Raw genomic sequence first — 17415 nt, forward strand, 5'->3', positions numbered from 1 at the left:
GAGAAGTAAAAAGGGTAAGTAGAAAGGATATTATATAAATAAGGAAAGAGGTCCCTATACAAATATAAATTAAAGTAAATAAATATAATTTAAAGTAGACAAATATAAAATAATATAAAGTAAATAGAGCGTTAGATAATTATATAAATAATAGGAGAGAGTAAATAGAAAGATAAAATGAGGATAATAATTAAAAAGGGAAGGATAGGACGAATAAATAATAGCGGCGGCTGTAAAAAAATAGAAAGGAAAAACGGAAAATAAGAAAATATATACTTTAAATTATAATAAAGAGAACGGGGGAAATAATTAAGAATTATACTATTAAAAAGGAAGGAGTAATATAAAGAATAAAATAAAGGTAATAGGAAGGCGATAAAGAAGGAATAATACAAGTGAGGGAAGTTTATAGAGGAAATAGTATATAAAGTTACAAGAGGCGGGGGACGGAAATAAAAATCCCGAAGACGGAACCTATAGGGAGGGGGATTGCATCTAAATATTATAATAAATTGTAATAAACGTAAATAATAGAGAATAGCTTACGAGAGGAACCTTAGGTTTTAATTGCGTAAATATTTTAAAATAAATGTAAATAACGGAAAGTACCCTATAAAAATATTAAACTATACTACAAATATAGATAACGGAAAATATCCGGGGAGAGGAATTATAAAGTATAATTATATTAATATCCTAAAATATTTATTAATACTTTTAAATTTAGAATAGTACTCTTCGTTGGGCAAAACGAAGTTTACTACCTTATACGCCTATAAGATAATAATCTTAGTAACGGTCGGGAACCCCGCCAATACTTTAAATTTAATATTGGTTTCGTATCCGCGTTAGAATTTATGAGAATGGACATTACAATACTAATATTCTAACGGGCGGCACACTAATACTTCTATTAAATCTAGTACCAGTTTTGTATCTATATTAGAATTTATAAAAATAGATATTACAATACCGATATTCTAATGGGCGGTACGCTAACGCTTTAAATCTAATACCAGTTTTGTATCCGTATTAGAATTTATAAGAATAGACATTACAATGCCGATATTCTAGCGGGCGGCACGCTAACGCTTTAAATTTAATATTAATTTCGTATCCGTATTAGAATTTATAAGAATAAACATTACAATACCGATATTCTAGTAGGCAGTACGCTAGTACTTTAAATCTAATGCCGGTTTCGTATCTACGTTAGAGTTTATAAGAATAGATATTATAATATTAATATTCTAACGGGCGGAACGCTAACTCTTTAGACCTAATACCGGCTTCGGGGCCGTACTAGAATTTATAAGAATAGACATTACAATACCGATACTCTAGTAGGCGGCTTACTAGTAGCAGAGCAGTTACAATCCGGAATATAATATTAGCGGCTATAGCGAGTAATGCCCAACAATACTATAGTACCCGGCGTTTATTATAGAAGTTCTAAGGACGGAACTTATAAGGGGGGGGGTTGTATTAGGAGGCTAAGAGCCCGTATATAAAAGCACCTTAGCGGTTACTACTCCCCTTCGTTAACTAAAGTATAGAATTATTTATAATAACGCCTATATTGGGTCAGACTCGCGGGAAGGATAATCTAGCACTATACTAAAGCGCTAGATTAGTATAAGGCTCTATAATACTCATTAGCAGATGAATAGAGTTTGTATAGGTATAAAAGAGGTTTAACGGAACGTATCTCATTATAATCGGTAGCTATTAATATATCTTTAAATTAACCCCTAACTTGCCGTCCCCTACGTGTGGCTACGACCGTAGTTACCTCAGCCTACCTTTCGCCTACATTCCTAACATAACGGTACAAATTGAAAATTCCCGTTAAGTAAGAAGACTATAAATATATTCTACTTAATTATTTATAATAGTAAGACGGATTTTAATAAAAGCAACTATAGAGGCAATTAGAAGGTAACTACAGTACTCGAGATTTATAGGGGTAATAATATAGAGATTCTCACTGTCGCTAAATACGTACTTAAATTTAAATTTAAATAAACAATCGCGTATAGTCTTCTTAGAGCTACGACAAAGGCGGGCAATCTCTTTAAGGATAGGGTAGTTGCGGTATTTAACATATTCGTATTATAATTAACTAGAAACGAACTTACTATTACGAATATAAAATCGCTACTTTATCAACCCTATACGATGGCAGTAATAGAAGTCGTAGACTATTTTGGCAAGCGCCTATTCCTCTATAGGACCGACGTAAAAGAGCTTATTATTTTCGTCGATCGACTATACTAACTTATCGGTTTAAGGAGGCTCTAGCTAGCTCTCATCGTCGCCCGCAACAGTATAAAAATTAATTATAAATAAGAATTAAAATAACTACAATACTACAAAGCGGTTAATAATTAATATTAACTACAATACAAGTACCTTACTATTGGTTGCTTAATTAAGCGTAGTCGATTTGGCGGGTATGGCGGTAGTCGGGTTGGGGGTATATGGTTGTTATATTGTACAGCGATAAAATATAGCCTTGACTGTATAGGAAAATATCGTATATTAAAATCGTTGAATTTTATTGATATTTCGTTAGATATTATATAATATTTAAAAAGTGGGTTTTACTATACAAAACGAGGGACTTTACATGTCAGCTATCATCGGCTGACATGTGGGGAAAAAGGGGTGCGTGAAGTCAAAATAGGGTGCGCGAGGACATTGGGGACGGTGCGGCAAGTTAAGCTCTAAAAAAAAGAACCAAAGATGAAGGAGAAAGAAAAGAGAAGATAGCAGTGCGATGCAACTACGAGGTTGGCAAACAACCACTTCCATCTCATAGCTTTCTTCCCCAGGCCGGTAGCGATGATATTCTTGATATCACACTATCAACAAACCACAGGCACAACACTTATTGTGCACCATACCATCCTCGTAAGCCACTAGCTTACAGGTAAAGATGAAAATAAGCCTTGGAATACCTCCAATACTCGGAGAGCCCGACAGGAATCTCTCCATCCTCACCTCCGATTTTGCCCGCTGACATCAGGTCCTTCATCCAGTCGTAGCTGGTGGCATGGTGGTCTTCATCCTCATCCTCACACACACTATCCTCAACCGCATCTTCCACGGTCCAACCCACCCGCAGGGCTTCGGCTTCGGATTGAAGTTCATCCAGCAACCCTTCGATCCCCTCGATGCAGTTCTTGGTCAATTGCCTGGCGTCGGCGTTGGTCATGATGATCTGATTGAAAGCCAGCCGGCAAGGTTCGGCCGACAATTCGTGCTTCTCTTCATCGAGATCGGGAGGGACCAGTTGCTTAAACAAGTAGCGGCAGATGTCGAGGCTGAGTCTGACGTCCGGCTTCTCTTCGGGGTCCTGCGCTTCGTTGTTCGGCTGTGAGCCTTCAGCTCCCTTGTTACACTCCTTTGTGAGCTTTCGGTCTGGATCATCAGGGTCAGCCAGAGCCATGTTGTTAATGACCCCCTGCTCGATCTCCGGATCAAGATAAATATCACCCGCAGATTTCTCCTCCCGCTTCCGCTCCTCCTCTTGCACCCGCCCATCCACCACCTCTTCCCCCCTCTGCATCTCCATTATCCTCCCCAAAATCGCATCATAGTACTTCATCCACGACTGCGCCTCCCGCCTTCTCAACTCCTGTATTCCTCTGATAGGACAGTTCTCACAACATATCTTACAGCACGGGACCAAAGGAGGAACAGGGCCAAAGTTATTCAAGAAAATAGACACATCCAAGTCTCGATCTTGCTGCCGTACACTGCCCGGCTCGCGCAAAACTTTGTTGGTATTTGCTGGCGAATTCTCATCATCCAGAGCAGCCAGTTCCGCCTTGGTGATACTTACCCACTGCTTGATCAAGTCGAGGTAGTGGATCCAGTACTTGACTTCTTCGCCTTCTGCACGCATGTCCTCTAGGGGACTGTGAGGCCAGATGTGGCGGTAACTGCTGCTGTGCTCGCCGCCGTGGCAGCAGGGGAGAGTATCGGGGAAGCGAGCGAGGGAGTTGAGGAAGGAGAGGAGGGCTTGGGTTGTGTCTGCGCTGTTAACCCCAGTGTAGAGTTTCTTGATTTGAAGCAGGGCGGTTTTGTGGAATTGGCGACGATCCAATTGTGTGGGGTCGATTGGCTGCGTTGCTGGGGAGGAGGGGGATGAGCAGGTAGGGGCAGGAGCAGCCGGGGTAGTTTCCTGCTGTTTCTGTTGAAGGGTTTTCACTCCCTCTTGCTTTTGGGTCTGCTTTGCCATTTGCTTTTCCTTCTTCCTCGACTTGGAAGGCATGGTTGCTGATTTCGAAGTCAGGTGTTTGCGTTGGTGCGTGATGCTATTCTCGAGTCAGAAAGACGAGTTGCGATGGAACGAAGAATGTATTGAAAGGGGACGCAGGAGCGAGTTTTTACATTGAGATATGTATGAAGGAGGCCGGTTGGTGTTCGTAATCTTGGGGCAGAGAGTAGAGCTAGTGAATTCTGGTGATGGCAGAGAAAGGAGGGGTTATGTTGAAGAGTCAGGGTGAGAAAGAGTAGGCTTTGCGTGGGGAGAATCCAGGCAGGATCCTCGAGGAATATTGCCAGAAACTGAAAATTGAGGCGGGAGAAGTGATTACCGTTGAACGCAAATGATGGGAAATACAGGAAAAGAAACTGTATCTCATTAGTCACAAAGGACAACGAGCGAGACAAAGTGACGGTGTGGTGAGGGCGATGGGACAGGAGAAAGAAGGAGAAGCGGAGGAAGTTTGGAAAGGGGGAGGCCCCCTTCTTATACCCAAGAACGGATCCACCCTGATTGTAGTTTTCTCTGTGGGAGAGATGGGATGAGCGAAGAGATGAAGCATATAAAACGCAGAAAGAGGTTTCATGTTGTTAAGTCACTTTGGAAGAATGAAGGGTGGTATTGTCGGAGTCTCAATAAGGGGTTTTTTTTTTAGGAGACAATGTGCCAATAAGGATGGTCATAGTCAATGGCATGTTACCAAATGAGTTCGTGGTGAAGACAGCCGTGCAGCGATAAGGTTGCGGGAGGTTTTGATGTCGGACAACGAGTTTTACACGAGTGAATCGTTGAGGTCCGTCGAAGAGGTCGGCAGGTACATGTATACCTAACGAAGGAGCCGCCCGTCCATCTTCGAATATCGGAGGCCCGGCTTGCTGAACTGACCCCTTTTCACCAGACCACTATCAAGGATCAGATCCAGCAACCTGGAAATAGACATAACCAAGTTGCACGTCTTGGCCAATCCCAAAGATAGCCTCTGCTCCCTGTAAGATATTCAATGTTAAGAAGGAAAAGGAAAGTAAACAAACGCTGGCAAAGCAGAATGCCATCTACCCAACATGAACTCAGCTCGTAAGAGAAAGACAACCAACGAGCGTGGTTTGAACCCCGCGCCCGAGCCAAAGTTCGGAACTCCAGCTCCCACTGACCATGATGGTTTAGACGACAAAGCTCGCCTTTGCTAGGATGGAGCATAGTGCTCTATTGAATATTAGAAACGACTGATAATCAACGTGGATAGAAGGGGGCAACCAAAATCCGATGGGGGAGCCGCATAGAGTGTACTTGCAATTGCATCCATGGATGGTTCACCACGGTAACGACTCGTCTGCTAGCGAGCGGTTTGGTTTGGTACATGTCTAGAATCCACGTCCGAAGCGGCGATTGTGGAACACCAGCATCAAACCGGTCGACTGGCGGTAAATTGTTTGGGTTGTTGACCACACTGCCATGCATGAAGGTTAGGCCGCCGTCAGAGTCCAGGTACTCTGCCCTCGGCTCCATCCGCTGCAAGTCTTTGCTAACGGTAAACATTAACTCATCCTGCACCTAACCTCTACTTCTAATAATCAAGAAGACATCCACCTTGCTCTTGGATACGGAACAATTCAGCATCTTTCCGCTTCCCTGCTCGGCTCTCAAGACATGACTATCTTCATTGTCAGCCAGCTCAGAGGCCGAAAGCACCTGCGGTTGCTAAAACCGGGGTCGGAATTGTACTTACCGATGGCGTGCGTACGCTCGTAGTCTCTGAGGCAGGGGAAGCTGGAACGGTGAGGACAGCAACAGACTCTTGGGCGATTTCTTCAACCACCACGATCGACAGAGTCAAGATAGACACCACCGTGGTAGAGTTCTTGGCACTGATATAGGTGACAGTTGTCACTTTGAGAGTAACCGGCTTGTCTCCATCAACCAAGATATTTGCAACTGAGGGGGACGACGTGGGAGGCGGGACCGTTCTATCACTCCCGGTTGCCGCTGACACCATGGCCAACAAGAAGCATGATAAAACGAAGAAGAGAGACATCATCTTGTCGGTTTCTGAAAATCCGCAGTTGGTCACATGCCCAACAACAGTTTATTCGAGCATACCCCAATGTACTCATCCTACCACCCAACCTGGTCGTCCAGACCTTTACCGAACTTCGGGAATTCCTCCCAGACCTAGATCTTCGGGTCCAGTTCAAATATCCCAGTCAGATGAAGGAGGGGGACGACCGCCAGATGCAAACGCTGGTCCAGAAAACGTTTGATAACCTTATGCAGGACTGCGTCAATTTGGAGTAAATCAGGCTGGCTACCGCGTGAGAATCTTGCGCTTCTCACGGTCGGACTAAACTTGATCTGGAGGAAATAAGGTATACAGACAACATCCGACAGAGGCCGACGAGCTCGCGGGTGAGCGTACGGGCAGCCACACGGAGGTCTTCGGCGTTGGCAAGGCTCTCTGGGGTGCGGGTAAGGGCCGCAACGCTATCCTAAAACGTTTGGACACTACCGTGTATCACGGGGGGGAGTCGAACACACGACGGCTGCCAGTGTCATTGCAAGCGCTGTAAAGTCCGGTATCTGCATCCAACAATATCCGTCAGATTACTACGAGAAGGATTAATGTGGTAGGGGAGGACTTACTCGTACCCTTGAATGCCAACGGGATGAGAACATCGGATAGGGTTGAATTGTCGGATTCAGTCAAACAGGTCGGTGGTGGCTGGCTGCAAAGTATTCAAAAAGAATGACGGATGTGGAAAAGACGATGGATGGAAAGAGGGGTGCTGCATCTTAGTCATGGAAAGAAAACAGATACCAAATACGTAAAGTTCCAAAACGGTCGTAAATGTCAAGACGCTATGGAAGCACACTTCGACATTAGATGTTCCGAAGAAATCGAGAAAAATATCAGGCTAGAATGGAGGGCGCGACGCGTTGAAAAATGAAGTTTGCGTACGAGACTTTTCGTCTGATAAATTTCTTTGCGTTAAATGGCATTGAGATGTGTGAGAAAAGACAGGCAATTAACTCCTTAAATCCCGAAAGGTCACTGAAAGGACGACTGGTTAGATGACCTGAGCTGTCCTCCGACCTGCGAACACTCGATCAGTATAAAGAGGAAGGAGCTCAGTGGCACACTCCACACTTTCCCCTCATCCTCAGATGCTGCCCGCCCATGTTGTACTGCACAAACATGGACGGATATCCAAACTGAGGCTCTACAAGGAGCCATTTCTCTCCAAGCCCCTGGGAGGCAGCAGCTGGAAATCAGCGGAGCTTCCGCTAACGAGCTTGCCGTTGCCATTGGCGAGCTCTTGTGGACCACTCCTCTTAGTGGTACTAATGGAGGCACCTCTACTGTGCCACCTCCTTCAAAGAAGGCTGGTAAAGCAAAGGCCCAGGCCCAGGCAGTATATGTGGCTGTCCGGCTGGTTGGGTTTAAACTCAACCAAGAAAGAGGCAACTTTTATGCCATCAACACCACGCAAGAGACTTGGACCATCCAAGCTCTCCCAGGCACCGTTAGTCCGTACGTTGCGTGGTATAAGGAATGGACCGGATATCCTGTCCAACAAAATGACAAAAAGAAGAAACGAGACGCCCAATGGACATTGAGATGTCGACATGGCTGCCCTCGCTTTCGGTCGAGCTCACTCGGCGGAAGAAGGCGCTCGCGCGGAGGGACGGCCGCGCCCGCCCACACCCAGGGTTTTTTTTTTGCCCAACATGCGGTTATCAGCAGATACCACTAGCCGAACGAGAAGGTCGCCCACCTCCACCAGAAAACGAGAAACTCAAATGACCCTATTGCGAAAAGGAATACACACAAGAACACAATCTAAAAACACACATAAGCACCTACTACGCGTATATACCGGCTATCCCGATAAACCTCCAATTATCCTTATATCACCTATATCTCTCTATTCTAACATCAACTAGAAGCCCTCCCTCTAACCCTGTCAAGAACCAGGTTTGCAAGAAGAGAGAAAGATCCCTTGCACTCCTTGCGTTACTAGAGCCGAGAAAAACCCCGGACAAAAGTGCCACAACCAGTAGGTACTTACAAGAAGGTAATTCTGCTGCAAAACGTTAGAAGTCGGGTTGTGTATCAGACTTGACTACCTCACACTCAGGCCGTTTTCGTTACCTGTGCGTGGGGTCTGCAAAACTTTACAGAAAAATAAGGGGACAACCACATTCAAACCGAAAAATTGGAGAAAGTCTATAAACCCTCCAAGAAAAATCGATCTGGTTGATATCAACTGCTTGCATGAAATGTGGTGGAATAAGTGGTTGAGCCGCGAAGAGTGCGTGTTCAAGTCCCGCGCTAACGAACTTTCCATTCAGGATGCTTTGTGTGATGGAGGATCGAAAGAGCTGCACTATCATGTCATGATCACAAACGACACAAGGTGCTATATATATCTAGTAACTTGTCTCTGCATGCGCTGCACGCGGTGGATATCAAGTTCAAGCATCGGATATTCGAGGAAAGTGTCTGTTGGGGACACGAGAGAGAAACCCTGTCAAGAGAAGTCAGAGTTCAGTTCGCCACTACAAAGTCGCGGACAAGCGACAGTTGTTACGTAGGGACGTTTTAGGAGTCAGGGATAAATGGAGTTACTCGCACTTGGAAGCACTAATGCCTGACTCAAAGTTATTGCTTGCTACTCTGTGTTGTTGGCGTCGTTGATGCTTGATCTGCAACTGGAAATTTTACGTTGGTCTGACTTTGGTCCCTAACTTCAAATTAATTGTGAATTTAAGATACGCCCTGGTACCCATTCTCTCTCCCTCTATTAATCCAGCGTCAAGTTTGAGCCATATCAACACCAACCTCGTCGCCCATCTAGCCAGTGGTCCGAACAAGCACGCCCACCATGGCCATGGCGCCTGGTTCCCAGAAAATTATGCCCCTCGACCAGGACGCCCGAACACAAAATGGCATTGCCCCATCATTGGATGCGATCGAGCCTTCGGGCTGCAAGCGACCCAAAAGAAACATCGGTGTATGTATAGATGGTGATATATACGCGTGGATGAGGTGTGACAAGCTGTTGGAGGTGGACATATGAATAACAGGATTATACAAAAATGAAAAGAATAGAAGAACAGTAACTTTGGCTGCCTGTGATTGGTCGACGGGAGTGCCGTGGAGAGAACGAATGCCAGTGAATGGGTGTCAAGGTATGTACGCCTCCCACACAAAAGTCAAGACGGCAGAGGGAGGAATTATTTGAGGGAGACCAGCTAGAGAACTGGAGGGGTGGGAAGAAGAGGCCCCTTGTGTTAGAGTTCCAATCATTTGCATATGGTAATACAATCCAGAGTGGACGAACTCGAGCCCATAACAACACAAGTCGAACGAGGCAGGGGCGGCTTCGAATAGTGCCTACCTCTACAGACACTTCAACACGGAGGAATCCCACGGCAGCTGGACACTCAAAATATCGGCTTTATGATGCCAGTGGCCAGTGAACCACCACTCAAGCAGCCGCCATCGCCCTCACCATGATGGCCCAAGTTTTATGATTTCACTTCACTGTCTTTTGGTCTATCCGCAGCCCGGATTTCTGACCATGACAGATGTTGAGCAAGGGCGGGCTAATAGAATGAGCCAGCCACTCGTCTCCGTCACCAAGAATGAGCGGAAAACTCCGTGATGAAATATGTTGGTCGACAGTTGTGGAATTTAGTATGGATCTTTTCCTCCATGAAGATTCGCATATAAACGACCACGTCAACATCGTCGCTTTACACTGCGTAGGTAGCAAAACGAAATTATGAACTCATAAACATGACATCAACCATTTGCACATGCCGTTGGCTTACACATGGACGGCCACGTAAAAACCCTCTATCTATTTCTCTTTTAGTAGTCAATCCCATGTCCCGCTTGGTAGGCGCCTTCTTCCCAGTCGAAGCCATGAGGTTCAAAAGGACGGTGCCGCTAACCGCCCACATAACGCCACTCAATTCCAACGCCATGGTTCAAACCTCCATCCAATTCTCCTCCTATTCTAGACACAATGACTCAAACAGAAAAACTGCCCCAAACGACTCCCTTCAGCACATCTGTCCAGCTTCCTCAACTGCAACGCATACCTCTAGCCATGCTCCCAACTCATACAGTAGGTAATCGTAGTCCAACATAGCCCCAATCGGGCCCTCACCTCGGCCAACCTCTTTCTTACGCACTCCTGTCCATATCCCTGTCCCACAACTTATTCATCTTTCTGACCACATTCCTCCTCTTTCTTTCCATCCTCTTCAGCTCTTGCTCGGCGTACTCCTTGGTCTGCTTTACCTTCTCTGCATCTTTTTCCAGGCGGGACATTTGCCTCACGAGTCTCGCCATGCGCCTATCTCTTTGCTTCGCCAAATTTGCTGTAGTGCTGACGCCGGCAGTTGTGGCAGTGGTGGTAGTAGCAGCGGAAACGGAAGTGGAAGTAGTAGTTGCGCAGTCGGCTAGTGTGCCATTCAACGCGTTGCTGACTCGGTCTACCATGGGGCGGACGCTGACTCTAGCGGTCCTCTTCTTGTTCTCTGGGCTCATCACCGAATTCCCCTTTTTATTGTTTCTCTTGGTAGGGGAAGAAGAGGCGTTGGTATCTGGGGCGGCGAGTGACATGGAAGAAAAGTCCGAGCCGTCGGGAGAGATGGCGAAAGAGAGAGAGGGATTATTGGTCCCAAGACCAACAGGAGGTGAGTAAGGTTCGGGAGAAGGGGAAAATGATGAGAAATGTGCGACGTCAGTACCTGAAAAGTGGGCAGATGAAGCAACAAGACCAGAGACCGGGTGAGAAGTAGCAGCAGCAGAACCCGGAGCGGGAGCAGCATGAGAGCCCGTAGCGGTGGCGGTACGCAACGGGATACCATAACCATTGGCTTGCGAGCTTCTCAATCGCCCCTGCGCACTTGCTGGCACGATAGGAACCGGCACAGCATTCTGGCTACGTCGAGCCGGTTGACTGCCAAACAACTGCTGCCTCGCAAACCCTGGGATTATCGGCAAGGGAATCGGCGTTGTGCTCAGTTTCTTGGTCCACTCCTTAGGTATCGGTTCACGCGAGGGCGCCCGCGCTCTTCTACGGGGCGATGATCCCGTATATGCGTCAGGACGCGCCCGCGTGGCCTCCTTCGCGGCTCTGGAGGGAAGCTGTCTCCGAGGAAGAGGGCAGGGGGACTCGGGTTCTTCTTCTGAGACAGCGGGAGACGGTTTTGATGACTCGATGGAAGGGGAGCCAGGTAGAATTTGACTCCTCTCCGTGAAAAACTCGATGGATCGGTTAACCGAGTCTCCATTGAAAAAGTTGTTGCTGTCTCTGTCGTCTGTGATATCCCATTCATCGTCGTCACTCGATGACTGCGTCATGTGATCATCTGAGCTTTCATCGTCGGACTGCACATAGCTGCGGACATCATTGCCATAGAGAACTGGAGGTGGTAGTAGGGCTGCGTTCCAAGCAGCAACACTAGCTTCTTCAGTTCCCATCCAGAATAATCCACTGGAGTGCCCAATGCATTGAACCAACCCTCCAGGTTCCGCTTTCTGTACGTTGTCCTGACATTCGCGGTGTACAAACAGCCTGCAACAATGTGAGAGGGTAAGATCTCCCCCTTGAATGTCGCGAAAGCAGAGAGCGCACTGCCGGTTGGGGTAACAGGCTGTGCCGTTGACGGCGTAGTGAAAAGCGGTGCTAAAGTGGAAGACTGCCTGTACTTCCTTGAACAACAGAGCTTGCTGCCATCTGAGAGGCTCGGGGCAATCCAGTACGTAGCGAATAACGTACACAATGTGGCCACAGATGCGGTTTTTGCGGCTTACTTCCTCTCGCTGAAGATCATAATAGTCAGCAACATGGTATCAGTTCAGGAACAAGATGTGGAACTTACGCTGAGCCGACAACTGCACCTAGAAACCCTGCCAATGATGACATGGAACGTCTCAATCGAAGAAGGGTCCCATAAAGTAAACCTCTTCTCGATCGAGGTATTGTTGCTGTTGTCCTCGACCGAGACGATCAAATATCTGTTGTTATGAGCGTGGTAGAGTGCGCCGACATAGAGAGGAGGCTCGCCGCAGTGCCAGGGAACGATCCGCTGTTCACCAGCGGGGTGAAGTTGGGAATATTTGTGGAGGCGGTTGAGAACTTCCACTACGTGGCCAGTAGGATCAAGACCCCGCTTCACGCATTGGGCTCGGAGGGCTTCGACAGGGTCACGGTAAACTGTCCAGGGTGCGTCGTCGGGTAGATACTCGATAAGATCTTCTTTCGAACGAATCTCCATGGTTTGTACTGGAGTTGAGAGGTGAGTCGTGGGCGTGTGTTGAGACTTGGGAGGGAGGTGGCGTATCTGATAGTATGATGACCGGATAGCGACTGCAGCTGACTGCGATTGCAAGTAGAGAAGAGACGCCTGGCAAGAAAGGCAGCGACGATGGTCAGGCGACGGAAAGAAAGCGACTATCGAGCTTCGTTTGTTGTTGTGGGGAGAAGGAGGACCGACAAGCGCCCGTCGCGTGAAGAAGTTTAGGTAAGCTCTGGACTTGAGTAGGGGGGGACGGCCGTCAGGAGACAAGTGAATGGAAAGCGATGCTGAGCACGAGCCCACCGACGAGTTCTCTACCGCCGCGCATCAGAACTTGATGTACGCTGCTGCGATATCCAAGACCAAGTTGGTCGCACGTCAAGCTTCATGCAAGGCAGAAACATGCGCCCTTGGTCGAAATCCGTTCCGGCCTGTCTGAGCCTGCGCCAACTACTCCTTCCCAAATCTCCGAAATTTAGCTGAATGGCACCGCAAACTCATTCTACCTATTGGTTCCTCACGATAGAATTATCATCTGCTAACCGCGGAGACGTTGGGTGCAATGTACCATGGAGTGTCGAAGAGTTGGTCAGAGCAGATAAGGTGCTGATATAGGGAATTCAGCATGAAAGGAGTTCGTGTGACGGCCTTCCTGTCACCTTCCTTGGATTACCTTCCCCATGTATTTGGATACCAATCAACGCATGGTTTTTCCTTTCTTCTGGATTCATCCCATACGTGCTCGTCTGTCCACAGACAATTAACAACCCACTCAAGTTACGACTGTTCGACACTGAAGAAGGTGAACCCCAGGGAATGGATTCATGAAGCAAAGAAAAAAAGCAACAGCAAAGAAACGACAAGGAAAGGAAAACGAAAAAGACAAACCTTGGGCCCGCCCACAAGGAAATGTGATCTAAGCTCCCTGAAGCAATGTCGAACCTGTCAGATGCTTGAAGAACTACTTTTCCTTTTCGTGGAAATCATCTTGTTTCGGAGAAGGTCGCTTGACTACCAGTCTTGAATTTGCGACGCCACTGGACATCAATTATCCAGTTATCAAATACTGATGCCTCTGGACATCTTCTCCTGAGCCATCAAAACTTTGACCCGTATTAAGTCAGTTTTGGCCCTTGTCACCTCTACCGAACCAGAAGCAGAGAGTCACTTGGCGCCGTCCGTTACTGGTGACATTGGCGGTAGCAATCCAGTAGCGGTAGAGGCTTGGTCGGCGTTTCCCTTTTGCTCGTCGACGCCATCACGTCCTGTTGATCGTTGTTGCATTCCTCGAAATTAGAGCCATCCTCCAACTCCAGCTCGCCATCCTCAAGCCAAAAGGCAGTGTCGTAAACGTCCTCCATCTCGTGATCCTCGGCGTCTTATATTGCCTTTGCAAAGCCTTTCTCCATCTTAGTCCGATTTTCTTGATGAAGCGAACACTCGTCATCCCCCGTCACCGGACTCCAACCCGGCCGACTAACTCGTCTTACCACGCTGCGACACGAACGGTAAACAGGCAGGCCGTTGGAACTACAAGGCCCCGTTGTCCTTCCCCAACACTGAATCGGAAACAAATCATGCAGATCTAGTCCCCGTGAATATCATGGCAGGTGAGGTATTGCAGACGGATCTTGGGCTCCCGCGACCAACTAGCGAAAGGGAGATAAATGCCGTAGCGGTCAATCAGCTCAAGAACGGTGCTGTACCGGAAGATGTTGACTCGTCCGTCGAAGAGAAGCGCGGCTTGGAAGCGCAGGGGACTCGGGCAGCAGAGAATGTACTTCGGAATGTAGATGATGTGCGGACAGGTCCACTTTCTGCAGCCGGCGTATGTCTTGTGTTCTACATATTCGCCCAATCATCATCAGCAGTCGCGCAAAGATCCTTCAAGCGCACCAGCAAGATTGAATCGCTCACATACCTGGGAAGCCCAGTGAACAGTCGGGTTTTTGCCGATTGTAACTTAGGCGTGATTCGTCATATGTGTACCGCTCCCGCCAACAAGATGGAAATGGCTCTCGATCCTCCCCAAGTAGCTGTGGTCGAGTCCTCTACACGCTCGATTGTTTGCGCGCAAGCCTCGGTCTTTGCTCTGGTGTAGGAATGCTCTGGGCAACGCGCCAGGGGAGAAGGGCACGCTCTTCGCGCTTGTGGCGCTGGTGATAGGTCTCGAGTCGGAAGCGTAACTCGTTGGCATCGTCTACTGGGGAGAGAGACCGTCGGAGGTATTGTTCTCGGAGAACCACAAAGGGATAGGCGCTCTAGGGCGTGTTTGCGGTGCTCGAGTTAGTAGGCAGGTAACGAGCAATGGTGATGTGGAAGAAGAACCGAAGCTTTTAGCAAGGTACACTACCGTAGATGGCCGCAATGGATTTGTTGCGTGGACACCCCAGAAAGAGCAGCGCGGATGAGGTTGTTGAAGTGGGTTGTTGGGTTGGAACCCGAATGAAGGTGCAGAATGTTGCAGGGAGAGTTGCAGGAGGAAAGTCCGCAGGAAATGGGAGTTGTGCACAGAGATCTACGCGTCAGGCCGTTACCGTATTGCATGTATCATGTTGAAATTAATTCCAGATCGTGACCTTTCGGTCTTCTTCCATGGGCGCTCATTTGGTTCATGGGATGGTCGTCGATAATTCTCTCTGAAAGCCCGAACTCCAGGTTCGCGGATCCAAGTGCGTGGTCAAGGTCGACAAAAACGGCCACTGTCTGCCATGTCACATCTCCAGAGGCTCAGACATGTCGCCTGACACTCGGCTGTTGACACGGCATCACAACCAGATGGTGAAGGAATAGTGAGGAAACCTTCACTGAAGAATGTGAACGACGTGTTTTCAACCAAATACTGCCTATCTACATGCGCTCTTGGTCCCTTCCGATGCGGCAATTACCACCATCAACTCGACTTCTCCTCAGCTCTGGGCCAATCTTTCTAACATACACAATCTTGCATCAGCATCAAGCCATTTGTCCTCGAGCCCTGTGACGTGTTGCGTGAAAGTATACCTTCAACGAATACTGCTTTCACTCTCACCCTGAACATGATAAAGCCGCTTCCATTCCTTCCATCCAAGCAACATTCAAGCGCCATACCCCATACGTCTTATTCGAAACCTTTAGCCTTCCCGTCCTTCCGCTTCAAGCCAACAGCTCGCTTTCTTGCCGCGGCAAGTTCTCTCATGTATAAGCATCTTTTATCCATCAACACTTGCGTTCCTCTTTCAGGCATGTGATTCCGGAGTAGTCCGTTATGCCCATATGCCTCCTTTTTTTCCCTCGTTTTGTTTCGTCCATCATTTGTGTCTTCTCGACTTATACTCGTAGTTAAGCATTGCTGCCAGCTTGGTCTCGTGAAGGGATTTGTCCATGTGTTCTTTGTCTATCCACTTTTCAGGTTCGCTTTGGGGGCTACACACCCACTGAGGACAAGCCCAGTGCTTCTCGTCTTCACAGAGAACGCAAATGTTGGGCTGGCTAGGCTTTCTGACACTATTGAAGATTTCGAGACACTCTTCGTGAGCCATATGACCACATTTCGTGCATTCCTGGAGTGGAATGGAGCCGGCCACCTGGAAGCAGATGACGCACGCTGGGGAAGGGACAACGTTCACTTGAGGCACCCGCCCTGGGTTTTGGTTGGGGAAAAAGTAGAAAAAAGGGTTGGCGGCAAAGATGTAATCCAGCTCCTCCAGAAGAAACGCATTTTGCTAAAGGAGCGGTTCCGGGCAGCGAAGAACGTGGCGGAGAACGTAAAGGATATGCTCGCAACTTCGTCTTCCATTGACTTCGATGGTCTGGGAACGTTGGTAAGCTATTATATCTAGCTCAGGTAGTGACTCAAGTGCGGGCGGGATAACTAACCTTGGCTGTGCAGCCGCATGTGGGGCTCTTGCGAATTATAACGGTAAAGAGACCCAAACGTCTGGTGTAGAGGGTGAATCGCTTCTCAAGCCAACGCCCCCACGAACCCACATAGCTTTCGTCCACGACCCGGATTAACTGACACCTGGTCCTGGTCGCACTGGCGAGTATCCACACTTCATCAGGAGTAAGTCGCCAAGGCACACCTCGATCTTCGTTCTCGTCTTTGTGTGCTTGTTGGTATTCCTTTAGGCGTTGCTGGAGTGCTGGAACGTCACGATCGTCCAGAAGTCCACGCCTCAAACAATGGGTCCTGAGAGCCTCGGCATTGGTGACTTTTTCCCACGGTACGTCGTGGGGACAATAATTAATGTATCTGGTGAAAGGATTAGAGACTGAAAAGCCTTGGGTGTGTTCTGGGTTCGTGGACTGCATTTTGGCTTCGATTATGGGTGATGTATGTTTGATGATTGATAAGAGTCTGGTCTTGAAGATATCGACGGGTACATCTGTCGAGTGGAGGAAGAAGAAAATGAAGGCGAATTAGATAGGATTTGCATTCGGGCATGTTCTCTATTCTTAAGTATCCAGAAAGAAACAACGCAAAGATTCTGGACGAAGCTCAAAGGCAAGGACGATGCTGAGCGCAGAGGCAGCAACACGGGCGTCGGTTGTAGTCCCGAGAAAGATGACCGTGGGGGCGACGAGGGAGGGCGGCAATCAGAAGCCACCTGCATTTGCATGCTGACACTACAGGTAGGGTGAGAAGGAGCAAGCTTGAGTAACCAAGCGAATAGTTGTGGAAAGAAACCGAGCATGTCACGGTTAGTACAATAGACCTTTGGTAGGTACGTAGAGGCATACTCACATTGCCGACCTGAGCAGATTTGTCATATCTTTGAACCTGACTTCCTGTAAATTGTTGAAAGAAACAATTGACAATTCCCAAGGCAAGTGACTCTGCTTGATGC

The 17415-nt window shown here is 47.8% G+C and overlaps 4 protein-coding genes across 4 annotated transcripts; all 4 read right to left on the minus strand.

Moving 5' to 3' along the window:
* Window positions 1-2887: 2887 nt before the first annotated feature.
* On the minus strand, window positions 2888-4455 carry B0T23DRAFT_346369 (uncharacterized protein). Its single transcript, XM_062835969.1, has 2 exons — window positions 3848-4455; window positions 2888-3640 (listed from the first exon to the last, which is right to left on the minus strand). Exons 1-2 carry the CDS (start codon window positions 4277-4279, stop codon window positions 2927-2929), a joined length of 1146 nt encoding a protein of 381 aa, XP_062688730.1. The 5' UTR covers window positions 4280-4455; the 3' UTR covers window positions 2888-2926.
* Window positions 4456-5837: 1382 nt separating this feature from the next.
* B0T23DRAFT_448725 (uncharacterized protein) lies at window positions 5838-6306 on the minus strand (the record flags this gene model as incomplete). Its single annotated transcript, XM_062841058.1, has 2 exons — window positions 5838-5924; window positions 6000-6306. Coding segments are annotated over 2 exons (394 nt in total), but the record flags the coding sequence as incomplete, so codon positions are not given.
* Window positions 6307-10463: 4157 nt separating this feature from the next.
* B0T23DRAFT_366445 (uncharacterized protein) lies at window positions 10464-12565 on the minus strand (the record flags this gene model as incomplete). The annotated part of the gene is made up of 4 exons (XM_062836396.1): window positions 10464-11728; window positions 11809-11837; window positions 12067-12110; window positions 12170-12565. 4 exons carry the CDS (start codon window positions 12563-12565, stop codon window positions 10464-10466), a joined length of 1734 nt encoding a protein of 577 aa, XP_062688732.1.
* A 3311-nt stretch (window positions 12566-15876) lies between these two features.
* On the minus strand, window positions 15877-16879 carry B0T23DRAFT_325798 (uncharacterized protein; the record flags this gene model as incomplete). Its single annotated transcript, XM_062835528.1, has 4 exons — window positions 15877-16094; window positions 16168-16377; window positions 16421-16439; window positions 16487-16879. 4 exons carry the CDS (start codon window positions 16877-16879, stop codon window positions 15877-15879), a joined length of 840 nt encoding a protein of 279 aa, XP_062688733.1.
* Between the last annotated feature and the right edge of the window lie 536 nt (window positions 16880-17415).

Source organism: Neurospora hispaniola, assembly GCF_033458365.1.
Source record: "Neurospora hispaniola strain FGSC 10403 chromosome Unknown B0T23scaffold_9, whole genome shotgun sequence".
Lineage (NCBI taxonomy): Eukaryota > Fungi > Ascomycota > Sordariomycetes > Sordariales > Sordariaceae > Neurospora > Neurospora hispaniola.